This window comes from Lynx rufus, unplaced genomic scaffold (assembly GCF_022079265.1).
Source record: "Lynx rufus isolate CCGP_SWC_20201006 ecotype Redwood Valley unplaced genomic scaffold, mLynRuf1.p SCAF_24, whole genome shotgun sequence".
Classification (NCBI taxonomy): Eukaryota; Metazoa; Chordata; class Mammalia; order Carnivora; family Felidae; genus Lynx; species Lynx rufus.
The window spans coordinates 1,960,426-1,977,449 of record NW_025814839.1 but is presented as its reverse complement, the minus strand read 5'-3'; the positions used below and the strand labels follow the sequence as shown (position 1 = coordinate 1,977,449).

Genomic DNA, 17,024 nt, shown 5'->3' with positions numbered 1-17,024 from the left:
GGGGCTTTTTCTCATCCTTATCTCTTCTGTCTGCTGTGTTCTCCTTTTCCAATTGACTCACGCCTCTCCATGTACCCGTTTCTCTTTCTCAAGTCTCTCTGCCTCTAACCACCTGTTAACTTTCTGTCTCCCCTGCCCCTTCGAAGCCTGATCATCCCCAAATACTCTGCGTCTCGCTCCATAGTGTTGCCAGCCGCCCGATTGCTCAAGCCGAAACTGCAGACGGTCCCCTCCCGGTTCTTCCCTCCCTTCACGCCCCACCTTCAATCTGTCGGTAAATCCTGTCAGTGATCCCTCCAGAATCATCACAAGTCCACTCTTCTCCCCACTCCCCCTGCCACCACCTCGAGGGGCCACCGTGATATCTTCCACGCTCCGCGTCACCCATTCCCCACAGAGCTAGAGGGACCTTGTGTTTTTAAAAATGTCTATTTGTTTTGAGAGCGAGAGAGGGAGGGAGCACGAGGGGGAGGGGGGGGCAGAGAGAGAGGGAGAGAGAATCCCAAGCAGTCTCCATGCTCAGCGCAGAGCCCGAAGCGGGGCTCGAACTCAAGAACCGCGGGACCGTGACCTGAGCCGAAGTCAAGGTCACACATTTAACCGACTGAGCCCCCCCGGCACCCCTGGAGTGACCTTATTAAAGACACTGCGTTGTCTCCCCCACTCAAACTTCCAGTGGTTTCCCGCTGCGTTTCGAATAAAGTCCAAACTCTTCGCCATCTGGCTTCCGACTGCCTCGGGCGAGTGACACCCTTTCTGGGCCTGAGCGCCCCTGTCTAGAAAATGCGGATAAAATCGTGCCGGCCCCACTTCGCGCTGAAGGATTGAAGCGAGCCCCGTTTACAGTCAGCTCCTCCCCACCTTCCCCGGGCCCAACATCGCACCCTCGCCCGACTCTCTTGCGTGTCATCAACGCTACCGCAAAAGACCATCCCCCCTCTTTGATACCCTGGCGGCATCCTGCCTGGCTCTCTCTCAGGCACCAGGTCGTGTGCTGTGAATTCTTTCTGGGAAATGTCGCTGCCTGGGGCGCCGTCCCGTGCCGGGGAACAGCTGCTTCAGAGCTGAGAAGTATCAGAACTGTCAGAGTTGAGAAGGAGCCTAACTTCCCAGCTTAGGTCTAAAAAAGTCAGGAAATAGCTAGCGTTCGGCTTGCTAATATTCATCCTTGTTTAAAAAATGTGCCTTCCTCCCGGCACTTCAGAACTTCCTGTTCTTCTAGAATAAAGTCCCCCAGTCCTTAGCGTGGCGTTCAGTGGAGCACTAACTCCAAGTGTCCTCCCTGCCAGTGACACCGCCCAGGTTCCAGGCTAAGCGGACTCCCTGTGACCGTTAGCTACGCCCCGTGCTTCCCCCCTCTGTGCCCTGCCCCCCGGGAGGCCCTGCGCTCTGTCCCTCTCTGCAGGCCGCCACCCCACGCCGGGCTTCGAACTACCACCGGTGCTCCATTTCTGTCACTTACGTCATGCGGCACCTTCTGCTTGGTCACGTCACTCTCGGTACTGCCCTCGCGTCATTGCCCCCACCGAAGGACAGGGACCACGTCTCGTTTTATCAGCCATCTACCGTAGCACGTAGTTTCGGTGTCCCTGGTGCCTAGCCAGCTCGTGGGTTAGGTCGCATCTACCACTGCGTGCCACAGGTGATGCAACACCCTATGAAGTAGGTACTATTATCATCCCCACTTTAGAGATAAGGAAGTTGAGGCTTAGAGAAGCACACCACTTGCCCAGCAGCGCTATCACCAAGTGCAAATCTGAGCTCTAGACCTGGGTGTGTCTGGTAGCAATAACATGTGCCAGCAGCCAGCCTGGAGGCTTCTACCGTGGTGCCATTTGTATCCTCAAAAGACCCTGGGTGGTAAGAATTGTTATCCTTATTTTCCACAGGCGTGAACTCAGGCTTACCGTTCATGATAAGAACACTCGACAAAGCAGGAGAGGAAGGGAACGTCCTCAACCCGATAAAGGCGTCTGAGGAGACCCCACAGCTAATGTATTTACTGGTGAAGGCCGAATGCTTTCCATCTAGGACGGGCACAGATTCAACACTGTCCTGGAGGTTCTAGTCAGCACAGTTAGGAGACACATAGAAATACGAGACGTTCCAACTGGAGGAAAAAAAAAAAAGACACTAAAACTCTCTGTGTACAGATGACATCATGATATATATAGAAAACCCTGAAGGATATACACGTGCACATAAACCTAGTAGAGCCAGCAAATGAGTTCAGCAAGGTCACAGGACACAAGAGCATCACACAAAAATCAGCTGCATTTCTGGGCGTCAGCAATACACAGCCCAAAAGAGAAATTAAGAAAACAGCTCCACGTACGATGGCGTCAAAAAGAAGAAAATTCTTGGGAATAAATCAAGCAAGCGCAAGACTTTTACCCTGAAAACTACCGAACAGAGTTGAGGAGTATTATTCTGCCCTCAAAGGGGATGAGCCCTGACCCCATGCTGCCATATGGATGGACCTCAAAAACACCATGCCACCTTGAAGGAGCCAGACACAAAAGGCCACACAGTGTAAGATTCCGTGTATGGAACACCCAGAAGAGGTAAATCCACGGAGACAGAGAGCAGATTAGCGTTGCCAGGGCCAGCGGGGGAGGGAGAGTAGCAGTGACTGCTTAATGGGTGGGTATGCGGGGGACGGGGCGGGGGGTACCTGGGTGGCTCAGTCTGTTGAGCGTCGACTGCAGCTCAGGTCATGATCTCGCGGTCCGTGGGTTCGAGCCCCGCATCGGGCTCTGTGCTGACAGCTCAGAGCCTGGAGCCTGTTTCGGAGTCTGTGTCTCCCTCTCTCTCTGCCCCTTACCCACTCACGCTCTCTCTCTCCTTCGAAAATAAATAAACATTGAAAAAAACAAGGCCACATATTGTAGGATTCCATTTATATTAAGTGCCCAGAATAGGCAAATCCATAGACAAAAAGTAGATTAGTGGTGGGGCGCCTGGCTGGCTCAGTTGGTAGAGCGTGCGACTCTTGCCTGATGTCAAGGTTGTGAGTGTGAGCCCCACATTGGGTGTAGAGATTACTAAAAATAATAAATAAACTTAGAAAGAAAAAGAAAAAAAAAAGAGTAGATTAGTGGTTTCCAGGAGCTGGAGGAGGAATAGGGGAATAGGGAATGACTGCTAAGGAGTATAGTGCTTCTTTTGGGGGTGCTGAGAATGTTCTGGAATCAGATTTCTGTGATGGTTGAACATACATACACACACGCACATACACATATACATATACGCACACACTACCAGGTTGCATACTTTAGAGAGACGACATAATTTGTCTAAGGTTACATCACATACAGAAAGTACAGGACCAGAACCTAGAACCAGAACCTAAACCAGAACCTGGTACCCGAGAACATCTGCTCTTATTAACACCAATGCTGTTGGAGGCAGAATGTTTCCGGGGCCGTTGAATAAGTAAATTAAGAAAGTTGGGATCTGGGGGCACCTGGGTGGCTCAGTCGGTTAAGCGTCCGACTTCGGCTCAGGTCGCGATCTCATGGTTTGTGAGTTCGAGCCGCGTGTTGGGCTCTGTGCTGACAGCTCAGAGCCTGGAGCCTGCCTAGGATTCTGTGTCTCCTTCTCTCTCTCTGCCCCTCCCCAGCTTGCACTCTGTCTTTCTCTCTCTTTCAGAAATAAACATTAAAAAATAAAAAGATAAAAAAAGTTGGGGTCTGAAAGAGCCTTAGAAGTGTCATACTGAGTATTCCTTCTCATTATAAACTACTCTAGTTTGGGATCATTCACAAAAGGGCAGGGGGAAGTCGCACCACGTGGGTTACGCTAGAGGTCGCTTGTGCCCCTGCCCAGCTGCTTCGGTTGTGCCTGTCAGCTGGGAGTCTGAGACGCAGATTCAGGGCTGTGAAGAGCGGACCCCAGGCTGCTTTCAGCGATCGGGGAGAAGAGACAAACCCCCTGCTCCAGTGAACAGCCTTGGGCCAAAGACTGTTACCTTCCCTGGTCCTTGTAAAACCCCTCAAACGCTCCATGTTTCAACCTCTTTTTCTCACACGGCTGTTTTTTGCAAAATGGGAAACTGTGTTTATCTCCCTGATACCTAAAATAATACATTCCTAATTTTAGAATATTTGGAAACTACATAAAAATAGAAAGAAAATTATCCTGGCCTTATCCCAGTCTTGCTTTCTGTCCATATAGGCTCTCTCTCTAGGACTCAGGGGGAGCTCACACGATGGACTCAGAAATCCACTGCCCATCATGCGGGGGCACTGTGTCCCCCACAGGCCTCTCCCAGCCAGGGACCGCGTCAGGGACGCTGACATTTCTGCTTGTTTCTGAGGGACACGCGGTTCCTCTGACAAGTGACTCGGCACATTTCCCCACAGCCTCGCCAATCTGTCTTAGAAAAGTGCTTCAGGGGGCGCCTGGGTGGCTCAGTCGGTTGAGCCTCCGACTTTGGCTCAGGTCATGATCTTGCGGTTCCTGAGTTCGAGCCCCGTGTCTGGCTCTGTGCTGACAGCTCAGAGCCTGGAACCTGCTTTGGATTCTGTCTCCCTCTCTCTCTTTCTGCCCCTCCCCCTCTCCCCCACCCTCTCAAAAATAAACAAACATTAAAAGAAAAGAAAAGCACTTCAGTCTAACATGCTGCCACCAGCCTTCTGTTCCACGGGGGCCCGGGGCCTGGCCTCAGTCCCCCCTGCGCCTCCGCTGCCCCTCACAGTTTTGCTACTGCTGAGCCTTTGGTATGGAGATTCCCACCTTGGCACCTGCTCCTCAGATGACCTTCCCTGACGCAGGTTTCCTCGTGTGTTTCTGATATTGTCACGAATGCTGTTAGCCCCCGCCCCCCTTCCCCCCTCCCCCCCCCCGGGTGTGTGTCTGTCTGTGTCCAGTCTGTGATCAGCTCCTTAGGAAATTCCACCAGGAGAGAATAGCAGGAGAGGGTCAGCAGGATGGACTCCTCTGCGAGACAGACACCTACTTCCGGAAGCGGCTGAGTAGGCCTTTCGCACCATCAGGCCTTATCGTGTGTAAAGCCTGTGCTGATATGACCTCCTATTCATTTGCTTTTCTTGGTTACTAGTAAGGTTCAGCCTAGTTTCACATTTACTGGTTATTTGATTTCTTAGTTTACATTTAACCACTTCTTTGCCTTCTCTTCTCTCTCCTCCTCCTCATTCGTTATCTGATTACCCCTTCTATTTCCTTTTTAGTTTTCCTCTCACCTCTTAATTCTCCAGAACAAGAAGATGACCTTACTTAAAAATGTTTTTCTTAAAGCTTGATGTTGCCTGTTCTTCCTTTATAAATCGGGCGACTTTAAGCTTCTACTCAGCTTCAGAGAGTGTCGTATTAATCATATCGCATTAGATCCTAGTAGTTTTTGCTTCCATGTGACTCTGGAACATTTGTTTTCCTTTCCTCTGTGAGTCAGTGATACTGGGTTTTTTTTTTTAAGTCATTACTTTGGAGTGTCTTGAGCACAGGACATACCGTGGAAATGAGTAGATGGAGGAGATACTAAATTTCTGACAAAACGCCAGAATCTGATGGTCTTTTTGCCTCTTTCCGGGTTTTGGCAGATTATCACCGAAAGAAATTCCAATTACGTGTGGGTCCTTGTTAGCTGAATTCCAGGTAACTTAGGTGCCAAAGTTTTATTTACCTCATCAGTGAAGGAATCAGTCAGCACAGCACAACTGGCTCAAAGGATAATACGTGAAGGTGACATCTCCTTTTCTCTGTCTCTCCATCGTCATTGAGGGAAACGAGTGCTGGAACGAAATGGGAAGGGAGGCGTTTGACTGCCTCACCCTCACCGCCACTAAAACCCTCTTCACCTCTGGGGTTACTTCTCTACCAGAGAGGAATGATCTGTACCTTATCAATTGTCTACGAATTTCTATAAATTCTACACATTTTCTGCAATTTCCACAAATTCACAGACTCTGGGACCTACTGAGGAATAAATCATGCCAAACAAATCATGCCCCATCCCCTGAGAGCAGTGCTGTCTGATAGAACTTTCCGTGGCGATGGAGATGTTCTACGTTCGTGTTGTCAGTATAGGAACCACTCACCACATGCGGCTCTGGAGCACTTAAAATGTGGCTCGTGGGACTGAAGAAGTGGACTTTTACAAGTGTTTTATTTATTTTTTTAACATTTATTTTTGAGAGAGAGAGAGGGTGAGAGAGAGCACCCGCACGCATCCGCGCGCCAGAGAGAAAGAGAGAGAGAAGAGAGCAGGGGAGGGGCAGAGAGAGAGGGACACACAGAATCTGAAGCAGGCTCCGGGCTCCGAGCTGTCAGCACAGAGCCCGACGCGGGGCTCGAACTCATGAGCCGTAAGATCATGTCCTGAGCCGAAGTCGGACACTTAACCAACTGAGCCATCCAGGTGTCCCTTTACAAGTGTTTTATTTTAAAATAAATGTAGTTATACAGAAAAGTTCTAGATAGTACAGAGTTGTCATATTCCCTTCTCCCAGCTTCTCCTAAATGGGAACGTCTTACATAACTGTGGTACATTGATCAAAACTAAGAAATTCACATAAGTGCAGGCTTAATTTGAATTTTCACCAGTTTTTCCACTAATGTCCTTTATCAGGATCCCCTCCAAGACTGCACCCAACCCTCATGTCTCCTTGGTCCCCAGGTGGAGGTTTCTCCGTCTCCCCTTGATTTTCCTGACGCTGACAGCTTTGAAGGGTTGTGGTCAGGGGTTTTGTAGAATGTCCCTTGACTCGGGTTTGCCTGGTGTTTTCTCACGAAGGGGTGGATGTGGATCTGGGGGAAGAGTCCCACAGAGAGGACGAGCCACCCTCCCCACCGCGGTAGATCAGGGGTGCCTGACATCCACCGGCTGCTCTGTTTGCCTCACGCAGGGGTGCTGTCTATTGCTTTCTCCCTCGTGTGTGGCTGTCTTGCCCTCCTGTGCTCAGTGCTTTAGAAGCAAATCACAGATCCAGCCTACATCAGAAGGAGGGAAGTTCCCCTCCACCTCCTGGAAGGGAAATATCAAAGAATTTGCATTGCTATGTTAAAACTGCCAAATGACTAGTAAATATTTGTGGGAAGATACTTTGTCGTGAAGCAAATTTCCTGTTTCTTCGCAGTTCACCCATTAATTTTAGCCTTCATCTGTAGATCTTGCCCACAGCAATTATGACTGAGGTGTTCTTTTTTTTTTTTTAAGATTTTATTTTTAAGTAATCACTACACTCAATGTGGGGCTCAAACCTACAATCCCGAGATCAAGAGCTGCATGCCCTACTGACTGAGCCAGCCTGGCGCCCCACGACTGAGGTGTTCTAATGGTGATTTTCTATTTCCCTCATTCCTTCTATGTTTATTAATTAGAATTCTGTAAGGAACATTTGTCCCTTTTCCTCCATTTATTTATATCACTGCAGACTAGTGGATATTTATTTTACTCTTTGGAAGGACACGTGGTCATCTTTTTTGCCTGATTTCCCAGCTTGGGGGTAATTTTTCTAACAATAGTAAATGTGTTCTGATATAGGACAGTCAAAAAGAATGACAGACGAGCACCACGGTGGATATTTTGGGAAAGGCTGACCAAAACACTGTCATTGGAGGCTACGATGTGTGTAGCCTCAGAGCCCCGGGAGGTGCTGAAGTAGAAATACCCACAAGAGTAAGAAAGAGAATTCCCGGGTGAGTTGCAGCTCTCAGAGTCCCATAACATCACCCCCACCACCCCCCCCCCGATATGAGAACGCGGGCAAATCAGAGGATCTCTTTGGGCCTCATCTTCCCCCAAATAAGATGAATATGAAGGTGTTGTTCAACTCAGGATCTGTGGTTCTCAGGCTCCAGCGTGTATATGAATCACGGGGAGGTTTTGTTAAAACCCGGATCACTGACTACCCCTCCAAAGCGTCTGATTCAGTAGGTGTGAGGTGGGGCCCACGCATGCGCATTTCCAACACGCCCTCAGGTGATGCCCACGCTGCTGGCCCGGAGCCCGTGCTTTGAGAGCCATTAGTCCAAATGATCTCAAAGAACCGTTAACGACTTTGGACTCAACATTCATTCAAATGAAAAAATCTTTGGCCCTGGCTACGTAGAAGTCATGGAGGCAATGATGGAACAGGACTTTACAGGAGCAGAGGCACTGGAAATCCAGTTTGGAACCGTGCAGGAGACACTTGAATGATTGCTCTGTACCGGGCACGCCATTAAGTGCTCCTAAGACCCAGTCACTGCCCAGAGAGGGACAAAGGTTGGGCAGAGTGGTGAAGGGCAAGCGTGAGTCTGCCTTAACAGCTAGTGTGGCCTTGGGCAAGTCACTAAATGACTCCTTGCCTCAGTTTCCCCCACCTATAAAAAGAGGACAGTAACGGTACTTACATGGCCTGGCATAAAGAAAATCCTCAGTAAATGGTTGTCGCTGCTAGAATTACTCTTATTTGCTACTGAGCCTGTCCCATGGGGAGAAATGGTATCTGTTTCCACAGCACGCCCCACGCTCCCTCAGCCACAACGCCACCCAGCCTGGATTCCCAGCCACTGATTTTAACCCCCTCACAAAATCCAAAGCAGATCATGAGAAAAACTCAGTATAATTTATTAAATAGTTCCTGAGGAGCACTAACACTCTCAATACAATAAACACCAATAAATTAACACGGGTATCGCCTTCTGCCTTCGCAAAGGCATAATGAAGATAAGATTTAAGTCTGCAGAGGAAAAACATTCTATAAATGCCAAGACGGAGAACAATGTCATAACCTGACATCTCTTCAAGTTAACTCACACGTTTATGCCTCAGTCCTCCCGGGACTAGCCCATCTGGGGACTCACTGAAATTATTCATTGGAATAATTTACAGCAGAGCAGTCACCCTTAGCCTGCCAGTTATGTTTCCTCAAGGCTTCAGACATTGCCACCATTCCAAAAGGAATAGGTTCAGCCAGATGGCCTTGAATGGCCTACTGGAGTCCAGAATTCAATGATTGAAGCACATGTTCCAGGCACGCTGAGAACTGTTGTAAAACGGCCAAGATGAAGTTTTTACGTTCAAAGTTGTCTGCAGGCATAGAAACTTCTGCTTCTGGTTCACGTTGAAATTTGAGTTTGTCCAGCTGTTCTATGATTTTATCGATCGTATTCTTATCTGACAATGGTCTGATCGCCCTGAAATAAGGCAGGATGGCGGAGCCATTGATGTGTGGCAGTTGGGAGTCAGAGCTGAGACACGGTAACGAGGAATGGTTAGATTCTGGCAACCCCATCTCCTTCTTCAGCTGTGGGACGAGGAAGAGACACGGGTGAACATTACATCCGCAGTAACGGCTGGAAGTCAAAGTGCTTACGTCCGAATGCTCCCTCTGTGATGGGCTGGGTGGGCACGTCCCCCTTGCCATCCCATGTAATCGGTGCCACCATCGTGTGAGGCTGTGGTCACCACTATTGCCTCTACCCATATTGGAGGCCTCTACCAATAACCACTGCTCCATACTGCCTCCCCTGCTCCATGCGACCCAGGCCTCCACACACCTCCCCAGGAATCCTCTCTTAGCTGCTCTGGGGCTCAGAGAGGGGGAATAGGAAAGCATCTGGGTTTCCATCCTGCTTCTTGCTCTTTGTGACTCTGTATTAAAGCCAGTGTATCCCCAGCTCATCAGGGGGATGTGTGCACGTCTGGAAAGGCCTCCAAGATGCCAGGGAGAGTTTTTCCAAACATACTGAGGACTCCGGACCACACCCTCTCCTGTCCCTCTTCCCAAGGACTAAGAGATTTGGGGTTCAGCTGAAATGCTAACAGCATCTCACCAGCCTGAACTGCAGAGTCACCTCGGCTGTAACAACCTCTGTTTCTGTGCCCGTTAAAGCCAAGGCTAAGGCTTAAATGTCAGGGGGTGGAAGGGAAGGGCTAGGCCAATTCTGTGAGCTGTTTCCAGGTGTTGGCTTTTATTTGTTCGTTTAATCAAAGCTGCCCAAGAGGTTCTATCTTGAAGACAACTCTGAGAAAATGGAAGAGTATTTACATTTATTCAACCTCGTACTTTCCTCCCAATGGGGGTCGGAGTCAGCACAGCCTCTGGCAGAAGCAGACTGGGTCCTAATTAAACGATACAGTAGCATGCAAACAGACCCCCAATTTGTTCACTGCCCTTCTCTGCAGTAAGAGAGACTCTCTGTGCCCACAAGAGGATTTTGATATCCTGAATTCACTGAGACATCATTTACAGCTGAGGTTGACCTTTGCAGGCAACTAAATGGTCAGGCAAGATGGCCCGTCCCTAGGGTTGTGCTACAGGCAGGAAAATCCATGTAACATTACCGTGAACTAGGTATGTTAAGAATGAACAGACCTACTAAAGCAGATCCTATAGTATGTGAGAAGTCATTGAACTTCAGACTGTCTGGGCTAATCTCTGCCTCCAACCCTCATGAAAATTCCATTGTATCCTGTCTAGTTGTTCCCATCTCTTCCGGGTGTATCCGCAGCCCTAGCTTGGGGTCTAAAATAGTAGGCCTCTTCTAGGGGCAAATGGAAGGCATTTTAAAGAAATGGCCTGGAGAAGAAATCTGTAAGGGCACTTACGTAGTCTTGCAAAAGTCCCTTAGACATGGGCCGTAATTCCAAGATTATTTTTCGGACGTCACTTGGTTGTAGTCGATGGGTGGGTGCCATATGGGAGGGCAGCAAGGTTTCCATGCAGCAGAGCAGAAACAGGGCAAACCTGGCGGGTCCTGGAGAAAGAAAATGATGCTGTGGGCCACGCGGCCAGATGCCCCCTGCCCACCCCAGTTGCAACCACTGAAGCCGTTGTTGAGCAACCACTGGCCAAGCCCCTCCAGAGTCTTCTCTATCCAACGGGACAAGACCACGCTCATGAAACAGGCATCAGGGCACAGTAGTACCTGCGTGGGAGAGCATGGCGAGAGAGCACACAGGGCCTGCTCCGGCAACAGCTTCTGGAGCTAGATGTGCTCGCCATGGACTCTGGGAGATATATAAAGGGCCAGTTGTGAGGGAAAAGAGCGATCAACGTCCCGCCCATGGCAAAATCATTGCTCAGCTTTTCTCCAGAAAACACTTTCAATATTCTGCCCCACAAGGCTGGGTGAAAGCGGGACTGGAAGGAAATGCTGAGGTTACCCTCAAGGTGGGCAGATGCCTGACTCAGTACAGACACACACAGGAAAGCACACACATCTTTGCCATTTCTTCTGGGAAAAAGCTTGTCGATTTGACTAGAAGAAATTTTGAAGCCCAGATTTGACAGGCCTAACTCCCCAGGAACAGGTGATTTACAGGAGCTGAGGGTCAGTGCCCCACAGGGAATTTCTGGGGAGGGTCACAGTGAGTATGCGTAGGCGTCAGGCTGGCATGAGGTTTCTCAAAATGTATTACCTTTGGAAATTTCTGAAGTATGCCCATGCCAGTGTGCGGGGATGGCCCCGATAACCACAGTGAATATGGTGAGTCAAAGGCCTCATCTCCGTTCTGCTTGGCCTTGAACATCATTGGATTGTCAACTGTGTCTTTGCAACGACAAGGCCTAGAACCGGAGTCTGTGCTCCAGAGTTATTTGTTGAAGGTGCTAATTCATATTTTGAATAATAGACTCTTCTAGGGTCTTAGGAATGGTGGCAAAGAAGTTAAACAAGGTCCCTGCCCTGATAGCTGGTGTTCTGATGGGCAACGGGCAGACAGTAGACACATTATCAAACAAGAAAGTGTAAGGTAATAAGAACTATAAAAATAAAACAAGGTGATGGGAGAAGGAGAGAGTGGTAGGTGAGATACTCTAAGTGACGAGGAATAGTTTCTCTGAGGAGGTGTCCCTGTGGGAAGATCTGGGGAAAGGGTGTTCCACGTGTAGAGGACACTAGTGTAAAAATCCTCAGGCAAAAGTGAGCTTGGTGTGGCCAAGAATGGGAAATGGGTCATGGGAGCTGGAGTGAAGCAAAAGAAGGGGAGGGTAGTAGGGTAGAGAGGTGGACAGAGGCCAGGACACAGAGGGCCTTCTGAGGCCATGATAAAGAACTTGGATTTTATCCCAAGTGTGACAAGGTACTGCTGGACGGCTGTCCAGGGAGGCGAGTAGGGAGGCGAGTATAGGCTCTGGTGTACTTTAAGAAGGAAGAATAGAGCACCTGGGTGGCTCAGTCGGTTAAGAAGGAAGAATGAGAGAGGCCCCTGAGTAGAGAATGGATTGTGTAAATCCAAGATGGAATAGAGGGGCCAGTTAGGAGGCTATGTGGCTGTCTAGATAGAGGTAATGGTGGCTTGGACCAGGGTAGAGAGGAGAGAGATGGAGTCCACAGAACCGACTGATGGCCTTATGTGGAGGTAAATCCGAGAGAGGAATCAGGGATGAATCCTGGGATTTTGGTGAAGTAACTGAGTAGTTGATCTGCAGTGAGGGAAAAGGAGCCTGGAGAGGAGAAATCAAGAGTCTCATCGGGAATGAGTTCAGTTCAAGATGCCCACTGGGCATTCGATGTCAAGTTAGCAACTGGATAGGAGTCAAGAGCACAGGAAGGAAGCCAGACCAGAGCCATCCACAGAATCCAACATGCACAACAGAAAAGAGTCAGAAACCCCCTTCCTCCACCCTTAATCCCTAGTTCCCCTCCAGTCCCTGTTGTCTCTTTCCTCTTATCCAAGTTTCTTAACAGAATGGTCTACGTGCACATTTACCTCACTTCCCCAAACGCCACAGTATGGTTTTTACCCTAACAATTTATTCAAAATCCTCTAGCAAAGTCCACGGTAGGCAGAATTTTGCCCATGTGACTTTCACCCTCTGGTATTTACTCCCATAATTATATTACATTACAGGGACTTTGCAGATGGAATTAATTACTAATGGTTACTAATCCGCTGACCTGAAGAAAGGTTGATTACCAGGTGGGTCCAATGTAGTTCCACGAACCCTTAAAAATAAAGAAGGCAGAGAGACTCAAAGCATGAGAAAGACTCAACCAGTATTGGCTGGCTTGAAGAGGGAGGGCGCTAGGTGGAAAGCATGAGGAGAAAACGAATTTGGCCAACAATCAGTGAGTTTGGAGGAGGACCCCGGGCCCCAGTTGAGAACCACAGCCCCAGCTGCTACTCTGACTTTGGCCTGGTAACACCCTGAGCAGAGAATCCAGTTTCTCCATGCTGGACCTCTGACCTACAGAAACTGTAGGAAGTAACTTCATAGATTTATATTGCTGGCTTTATGGCATTTGTTATGGAAGCAACTGAGGACCAATATAGTCTTCAGTGGCCTCATGTTGCCAACCTTACTGGCTTCCTCTCAGCCTTCATTTTACTTGACCCCTCCATGACACGCTGTAATGCCAACCACTTCCTCTTTCTTGAAAACCTCTTTTTCCTCTTTACTCTATAATAATATGATCCTGATACCTTGCGGCCCTCTGACCATGCCTTCTTAGGCCAAATCATCTTCCTTCTTGATCTCTTAATGGGCATGTCTCCAAGGGCCCCATCGTCGATCCGTGTTCCTCAAACCTTAATGTCTCTCTCTTTCAAACTCCAGATCTAAATGTTCGGTTGCCTAATGGGCATCTCCAGTGGAATGTCCTGCCCTCGATATGTCCAAAACCAAGCATATGAGTCAAGGTAATAGTAATTGTGGAGACGAATGGGTGTGGATAGAGTGGAGAAATTTGTAGGAGGCAAAGTTCTCAGGAGATGGTGGTTCGGTGGACATGGGGATAGTGGAGAAGGAGGAGTTGAGAACTGCTTCTGGGTTGGTGGTTTGGGTAACTGGACAGATTGTGGTGCTACAAGCAGAGGGGATCACAGGGCTCAGGTGAGTGAAGAATTCAGTTTTGACACGGTGAGTTGGAAGCGTCATGGAACTCTCAGGTAAAGATGGACAGTGAGCCTTTGGACATTCGGATTTGGAGCTTGAAGGAAGGAACTGGAGTCATGGGTGCCATGTCTGTATATTGTGCCATCTTTGGGTGCCATCTGTACATTGTAATTGAGAAAACTGTAATCCTACAAGAGATGACCAACAAGAGACATGTAAGGTAAGTGTGGAGTCCAGGGGTCCACGTCTATTAACAGAAGAGGGAGAGGGAGATGACACTCAGTCTACAACACTGAGAAGACACTCTTGGGAGGGAGAGAAATGTACTAGGAAAACACGCCATGGACCAAGATGAAAAGTGGTTTTCAAGGAGGAGGATACAATTAGCACCATCATAAGCCATGGAGAGGTCAAATAAGATAAAGACTGAAGGGATTCACTAGGTGTGGCAACATAAGGTCACTGGGAACTTTGCTTGGGGAGTTTGAATAAGTTGTTAGGGCAGGAGCCATATTGTGGCAGTTTGGGAAGTGAGGTAAAAGGGCCGTCCGACCAGTCTGTCCAGAAGACTGGATCAGAGGAGGAAAGAGACAGCAGGGGCTGGAGGGGGACTTGGGGTGGACGAGGGTTCCCAACTGTTTCTTCTGTTGTGCATTGGGCTCTATGGGCCACCCAGAGCTGATCTCGTCCCTGTGCTCTCAACTCCTATCCAGCTGCTGACTTGACATGGGATAGATGTCAATGGGCATCTTGAACTTAAGTCATTCGAGACAGGACTCTTGATTACTCCTCTAGAGACTTCTTTTCCCTCACTGCAGATCAACCACCTAGTTGCCTCATTAAAATCCCAGGAGTCGGGGCGCCTGGGTGGCTCAGTCGGTTGGGCGACCGACTTCGGCTCAGGTCATGATCTCACACTCCGTGAGTTCGAGCCCCGCATCGGGCTCTGTGCTGACAGCTTGGAGCCTGTTTCAGATTCTGTGTCTCCCTCTCTCTCTGACCCTCCCCCATTCATGCTCTGTCTCTCTATGTCTCAAAAATAAATAAGCGTCAAATAAAAAAAAATTTTTTTTTTAAAAATCCCAGGAGTCATCCCCAATTCATCTTTCTGATTTGCTTATATCACTCATGGATATTTATCTTATTCTTTAAAAGGACATGTGGTGCTTATTGTGTCTTATAGCCCAGTTTTGGAGAATTTTTCTAATAAAAGTAAAGGTGTGGGCACCTGAGTGGCTCAGTTGATTGAGCATCTGACTCTTGTTTTCGGGTCAGGTCATGATTTCATCATGGTGAGATCTAGCCCCAAGCCAGGCTCCACACTGAGTGTGGATTAAGATTCTCTCTCTCTCTCTCTCTCCCCCTCCCCCCTCCCCCACTTGTGCATGCTCTCTCTCTCTCTCTCTCTCTCTCTAATAATAATAATAGTAAAGGTGTTCTGATACAGTAAAGGTGTTTGACACACAGTCAAAAAGGATGAAAGATGTCTACCACAGTGGGTGTTTTCGGAAGGATCCCATCAATAAATTGGACTTCGTCAAAATTAAAAATGTTTGGTCTTCTAAAGACACTGTTTAGAAAAGACAAGTCTAGACTGGGAGAAATATATTTGCAAACCACAAATCTGACAAAATATATAAAGAACACTCAAACTCAATTTTATTAGGATTACGCAATAGTTTCTTTAAAATTACACCAAAAGCACAAGCAACATAAGAAAAAATAGATAAATGACACTTCACTGAAATTAAAGACTTTTGTGGATCAAAGGACACTATCAATAAATTGAAAAGACAACCATGGAATGGGAGAAAATATTTGGAAATTGTATGTAAAACAAGGGGCTAATATCCAGAATATATTAAAAAAAAACTTTTAAAAATCAACAATAAAAAGACAAAAAATCGTTTTAAATGACTAAAGAATCTGAAAGACGTTTCTCCAAAGAAGATACACAAATGGCCAAAAAGCACATGAAAAGATGCTCCATATCACTAGCCAGGCATTAGGGACATGCAAATAAAAACCACAACGAGATACATCACATCAACTAAGATGTCTATTATAAAAACAAAACAAAGCAGTAAAATAATAGGTGTTAGTGAAGATATTAAAAAACCGGAATCTTCATATATTGCTGATGGGGAGGTGACATAGCAGAGCTTCTGTGTAAAACAGTTTCCTCAAACTGTTAAACATACAGTGACCATATGATTCAGCAATTTCATTCCTAGGTATCGACCCAAGAGGAATGAAAACATATGTTGCCATAAAAACATGTACAGGAACGTTTCGGAATTTTTCATAAGAGCTAAAAAGTGAAAACAAATGTCCCTCAGTGGGTGAATGGATACGCAAAATGTAGTCCATTCATACAATGCAATATTGTTCAGCCATAGAAAGGAATAAGGCACGGACACCTGCTACAACATGGGTGAACCCTGAAAACATGACGCTGAGCCAAAGAAGCCAGACACAAAATGGCAAATATTGTATGATTCCATTTAATATGAAATGTTTAGGAGAAGCAAATCCATAGAGACAGAAGCCTATTAGTGGTTGCTAGGGGATGGACGGAAGGGGGAATGGGGATTGACTGCCTAGTGGGTATGGGGTTTCCTTTTGGGGTGAGAAAAAAGTTGAAAATTAGATAACAGTGATAGTTGCGCTATGAATATCGTTGCATTGGGACGATACTAAAAATCACACAAAGTTGCACACTTTAAACGGGTGGATTTGGGGGTTCGTAAATTATAGCTCAGTAAAGATGTTGCATTTCCAAATTACAGGAACCAAATCATCCCATTTGTTTCTCAAACGTGTGCCCGGGAGCCCTTACTGTTTGGGTAGCAGTAGGCTAGATGCTGGATACTTAGGATGGAGAGATGATGTGCGAGCTCGCTTCCGTCTATAATGGGGTCTTGGTGCTAAAACGGTTATATATGTAGACAGTGATTTAAAACCCCGGACTCAGGGGTTAAAGCGATCCACATTGGAATCCACTGGTTTATCTTGAGACTGTTTGACCTTGGGCTCATTTCTCTTTCCTAGATCTGTCAAATGGGAACGATAATCAGCACTTTTCTCAGGTGGGAAGCGCCTGCTAGGAGCTACAGCAGTTATGGCCCCTGGTGGTGGTGGGAAGTGTACTATTGTCCCATTTTGCAGCTGCGGGCGCAAAAGGGTCAGAATCAAAAACCCAGGTCGTCCCCGCCTGAGTCAGGGTCTCGGTTTCCC

The 17,024-nt window shown here is 47.7% G+C and overlaps 2 protein-coding genes across 2 annotated transcripts in view; one reads left to right on the top strand and one right to left on the bottom strand.

Annotated features, from left to right (window-relative positions):
• The first annotated feature begins 567 nt into the window (after window positions 1-567).
• LRRC43 (leucine rich repeat containing 43) overlaps window positions 568-17,024 on the top strand; it is a 35,362-nt gene continuing 18,905 nt past the window's right edge. The window contains exon 1 of the mRNA XM_047088461.1: window positions 568-2,564. Coding sequence (XP_046944417.1) covers window positions 2,547-2,564 — 18 coding nt within the window. The 5' untranslated portion in view covers window positions 568-2,546. The remainder of the gene's footprint in view (window positions 2,565-17,024) is intronic.
• IL31 (interleukin 31) lies at window positions 8,937-10,891 on the bottom strand. Its single transcript, XM_047088458.1, has 3 exons — window positions 10,876-10,891; window positions 10,556-10,704; window positions 8,937-9,251 (listed from the first exon to the last, which is right to left on the bottom strand). The coding sequence occupies exons 1-3, from the start codon at window positions 10,889-10,891 to the stop codon at window positions 8,937-8,939; spliced, it is 480 nt and encodes a 159-aa protein (XP_046944414.1).

Bases quoted from the DNA above. Each gene is read 5' to 3' on its own strand.
- IL31 (XM_047088458.1), bottom strand. The intron at 9,252-10,555 runs GTAAGTGCCCTT...CTCGTCCCACAG, and splicing joins AGGGACTTTTGCAAGACTAC to CTGAAGAAGGAGATGGGGTT.